The sequence below is a fragment of the Notothenia coriiceps genome, unplaced genomic scaffold, assembly GCF_000735185.1.
Source record: "Notothenia coriiceps isolate Sejong01 unplaced genomic scaffold, NC01 NC01_scaffold00036833, whole genome shotgun sequence".
Taxonomy (NCBI): Eukaryota; Metazoa; Chordata; class Actinopteri; order Perciformes; family Nototheniidae; genus Notothenia; species Notothenia coriiceps.
In genome coordinates, this window is record NW_011369534.1 from 92537 (window position 1) to 97189 (window position 4653).

The 4653-nt window shown below is 41.3% G+C and overlaps 1 protein-coding gene across 1 annotated transcript; it reads left to right on the top strand.

The window, feature by feature from the left end:
• The first annotated feature begins 67 nt into the window (after positions 1–67).
• On the top strand, positions 68–2711 carry LOC104964215 (semaphorin-4E-like). Its single transcript, XM_010792954.1, has 6 exons — positions 68–1020; positions 1161–1306; positions 1990–2052; positions 2129–2227; positions 2385–2484; positions 2590–2711. Exons 1-6 carry the CDS (start codon positions 912–914, stop codon positions 2709–2711), a joined length of 639 nt encoding a protein of 212 aa, XP_010791256.1. The 5' UTR covers positions 68–911.
• Positions 2712–4653: the final 1942 nt, after the last annotated feature.

The following is a 4653-nucleotide window of genomic DNA, read 5'->3' on the forward strand; positions in this document are numbered from 1 at the left end:
GTGTGGGTGGGTGGGTGTGTGGAAGGAAGCTGGTTTTGGCCCAAGGGCCAAATATGTGAAAACATTTTATCAAGGCTGCATTCTCTGACATGCCGCAGCTCATCAGTCCACAACAGCACACCTCTCTTAGGAAAGAATCACCTACACTCCCACTGCAGGTTGTAGTAAATCTGCTGGAAAAAATCACCCAAAACAACAGCTGTGTCTGTAATTAAAGGAGAAGCAAGCCCAGACTAAATGTTACTCTATTTGCAGACTTAACTGGGTTAAGCGGTGGTGATGATGCAAACCAACATGTTTCCTGTGTGTGTGTGTGAATGAACCACTTTTTTTTTTGCAAGATTTCCACTCATCTGCACAGACTCTGGTCCTCTCTGTGAATCTCTTTTTGTGTGTGCTTGTGTTTGGTGCAGCAGGAGAGCTGCATTTGACATCCCTGCACCCTGCTGAATGCCTTTCATGGCCCTGCATTAACATCACTATGGCACTGACAGATTTACTACCGTGCTGACTTTAGCTCACTCTGCTCTTTCTGGCTATTCCTCTACTCTTTTGCTTTGTTTTCTCCTACTTGTGTTTAGGCACATTTCTCTCCACAGGTTGATGTTTTTTCCACATGTTTTGGTATACATATTTAACCTTCTTTTCTGTCGGGTCTCAGGTCCAGTGAATTGATTGTGATATCCATACAACCTTGTCTCTTTCAGTCCTGCTCGGCTTTGTTTCTTTGGTCTGTGCCATCCATCTCATCATGGACAGCCTGCTGAGCGGGGCCAGTAAAGGGGCCGGTGCCCTTCAGTCAGCACAGACCTCATCACGTCATAGATGCCACTCGCTGTCTTTGCCCCTGTATGAGTGACCGTTTAGGAAACAATAAAGCCTAAATTCCTCTTGGTTTGAACAAAAGAGCCATGCATCCGCCGCTGGCCCTCTGTGTCTTTTGGCTGCTGCCCCTGGCCTTGACGCTAGAAGAAGACTCTCCCCTGGACTGTGTCCCTCGCAGATCTGTGCCCTACATTAGTGAGTGTTGCTTTCTGTCTTGCTTAATGTTGGCTCACAATGTGTCAGCTTGTGTTGGCTCATATAGTTTGAGTAACATGAGGAAACACGGTTGAATCACTGGTGTTTGCCAAAGTTAATCAGTCATGTTCTGTGTCTAGGGGCCAACGCTCACCTGTTTCATGAGGAGGGAGTGTTCAACTACTCCACCATGCTGCTGAGAGAAGATCTGGACCTGCTATTGCTCGGGGCCAGGGAGGCAGTGTATGCTCTTGACCTGAAAGACATCACCAAGAAAGTTGCTTCAGTAAGAACACTGATGATATCAACGTCATTCAAATAATTCTGTTAGCATTAGTTGTAACATTTCTTATCTGAGTTTCTTGGCCCAGGGCTAGCACATGTGTGTTGTGCCAAGTGCTCTGCTCTGAATGAAGCCCTAACTCAACACATACTTAAACCAACGAGTGTTACTGGAAGTTAATGGCTGATTTACGTTTGTTATACTACTTCAGTTAAATTTGCAAGGACATGTTTACTTATTCTCCACAGTTGTAGCTTCCTAGCAACTAAATCAACCCATTTTGGATAATTGTATGTTTTAGTTATTTTGCAGCTTCAGATTCATAACAAAGTATAATCAAGTCATGTATTATTATGGAACAATATTGTATTTATTCTTTGCCACCTTGAATTCCTTGCTAAGAGCTGCAGCATGAAGTAATGTACATATGATTTCATTAATAATCATTATTCAGTTGTATAATATCATAAAATGGGCCATTCTGCATAATGAGCACTTTTACTTTAGTTGCTTTTGGACTGCAGACTTTAACTTGTTACATAATTTATTTTACAATGCAGTATTACTACTTTCACTTATCAAGTAATATATCAGAGTACGTCTTCATCGCTGTGATGCCAATCATAAAACAATTAACCTTGAAAAATGGAAACATTTAAAACAACATGGTGTTTTCACTCTTTCAGGTTAAATGGGAAGTGACACAACAGCAAAGAGACGAATGCAGAAACAAAGGAAAAGACCCTGAGGTGGGTCCCGTTTCAGCTTTTTCTATTTTAAATGTTTTTAGAAGATGTATTCATTGCTCTTTGAATGCCTTTACAGACGGAGTGCATGAACTACATCAGGATCCTGCACCAGATGGAGGATAACAGGATGTATGTGTGTGGAACCAATGCTTTTGATCCTGAGTGTGATTACATGGTGAGATGTGTGCTTGCTTATCTAAATGTATATTATTGAACACTGCATAAATTGATGCTGTGTAGTTTATTCATCACTATTCTCATCAATTTGTGCAACACAACTATAGGACTTAAAGACTTTGTGAGTTTCAGTGTCTCTGTGATTGTCTCTGCAGTCCTACGCAGATGGAAAGCTGACTCTAGAGAAGAAAGCAGAAGATGGCAAAGGGAAGTGTCCATTTGATCCTTTTCAGAGATATGCCTCCATCATGGTTGGTGAGTAGCGGTTATACAGTATATTAAGAAATCGAGGATGAATGATTAATTAGTAAAGCTGCATTTTTAATTTGTATCTCTGTTTCCACTGTTGTGTCTTGCCAGAAAACAACTTGTTCTCGGCCACTTCAATGAACTTCCTGGGCTCTGAACCCGTGCTGGCGCGCAGCTCCCCTGTCTCAATACGCACTGAGTTCAAGAGCTCCTGGCTTCATGGTAACATATGATCCTATCCTATATAATGTTGAAGATGGCGTTCATGCAAATGCTTTACTCTCTGAAGCAGTGTTATATTTCATACTGAAAACTATAAGTAAATATCTTGGTCAACAACCCTTTTATTTCCATGACTCAGACCAGACAATGACAACAATACAACAACGTCTTTATAGAGTAGCTTTGACTATACAGGACTGTCTCAGAAAATTAGAATATTGTGATAAAGTTCTTTATTTTCTGTAATGCAATTAAAATCTGAGACAGTCCTGTATAGTCAAAGCTACTCTATAAAGACGTTGTTGTANGGGGGAGAATGCCCCAGACCCCTCTGGGGCCTTATGTCTTATACGCTTAGCTGTTGATTCCACTCTTTCATTAAACTTTTAAAAGCATACTTTAGTTCTGGAAGGGATATATGCCTGTACATACTTCCTTTAATCTAATATTGATGTGCTGAGAAGGGCTTAGTATTCCGGCGCAATTTTTTTGTTGTTGAATAGGGGTTCAAAATGTGGAGATTCTAAGAAATACTGGGTCTCCGATCTATCTGACTCATAAATAAAAGCGTTCACAATTCTGTGGTGTCCCAGGCTGTACACTGCAGAAGAAAATCTGAACGACTTGTAGTTACTACCCTGACACCTTTGTATTATTACTGTGCAGTACTTATGCACTGACTCTTTGTTTTTCCATCTGGTAGTCTTAAGTCAGAAACTAAGCGTGAACCGCGTGCTCCACACTAGACAGAAAGTAAGGACAAAGAGGATGGAATCTTAAATTGTGGGTAAGGATAGATAGCCCCCATTGTTCTGTGACCTGTCAATCATCAAACCGGGGGTCATATTTCATCATGTGTTCATTTTGATCTGAAGTTGTACCCATCCATCCATCCATCCATCCATCCATCCATCCATCTTCTCCCGCTTATCCGTGGTCGGGTCGCGAGGTAGCAGTTCCAGTGGAGAGCCCCAAACTTTCTTTTCCCTGGCCACATCAACCAGCTCTGACTGGGGGATCCCAAGGCGCTCCCAGACCAGCGAAGAGATATAATCCCTCCACCTGGTCCTAGGTCTACCCCTTGGTCTCTTCCCAGCTGGACGTGCCTGGAACACCTCCTAGGGAGGCGCCCAGGTGGCATCCTTACTAGGTGCCCGAACCACCTCAAGTTGTACCCATGGATGTATAAAGAGTAGTTCTACCGTAAAGTTATTCTCCGTGAGGACTTCCGGCAACAATCCGGCAACAATCTGGATTCTGATTGGCCAGAAGACTCGAAAGAGGTTTTATTGAGAAGATGATCACTACGTGACAGAAGTTTTTAAAATCGTTTATGGTCTCCGGTACTTCCAGTCCAACGGCGTTAGAAAATCGGGCCTTCAAAATAAAAGTTTGACTTTTTTCCAAAAAGAAATAGTGGGTCCGCGACCCACTTTTGGGTCGCCACCCACCAGTTGAGAACCACTGCTGTAGAATATATAAATCAGTCAAATAGCCGAAGTTTGACCTCGTGTCTTCCTCCCAAGCTACTGTACCTTGCTGGTATTGTTTACTTTAACTTAAGTAGGTAAGTTAGGCCTAGTGCCTGTGACTGTACTATTGATTTAGTCCTGATATGGCAGCTACACAGGAAACAGAACTGCTGGAAAAAAGAATCTGATTTATCTGAATCATTTTAGTCTTTTAGTCAACAGTAAGTAATCACTGCAACATATAGGACTGTCTCAGAAAATTAGAATATTGTGATAAAGTTCTTTATTTTCTGTAATGCAATTAAAAAAACAAAAATGTCATACATTCTGGATTCATTACAAATCAACTGAAATATTGCAAGCCTTTTATTATTTTAATATTGCTGATTATGGCATACAGCTTAAGAAAACTCAAAAATCCTATCTCAAAAAATTAGAATAGTTCCTCAGACCAAGTAAAAAAAAAAGATTTATAACAGCA

Bases quoted from the DNA above. Each gene is read 5' to 3' on its own strand.
- LOC104964215 (XM_010792954.1), top strand. From the start codon at position 912: ATGCATCCGCCGCTGGCCCTCTGTGTCTTTTGGCTGCTGCCCCTGGCC. The intron at 1,021-1,160 runs GTGAGTGTTGCT...TTCTGTGTCTAG, and splicing joins CAGATCTGTGCCCTACATTA to GGGCCAACGCTCACCTGTTT. The intron at 2,053-2,128 runs GTGGGTCCCGTT...ATGCCTTTACAG, and splicing joins ACAAAGGAAAAGACCCTGAG to ACGGAGTGCATGAACTACAT.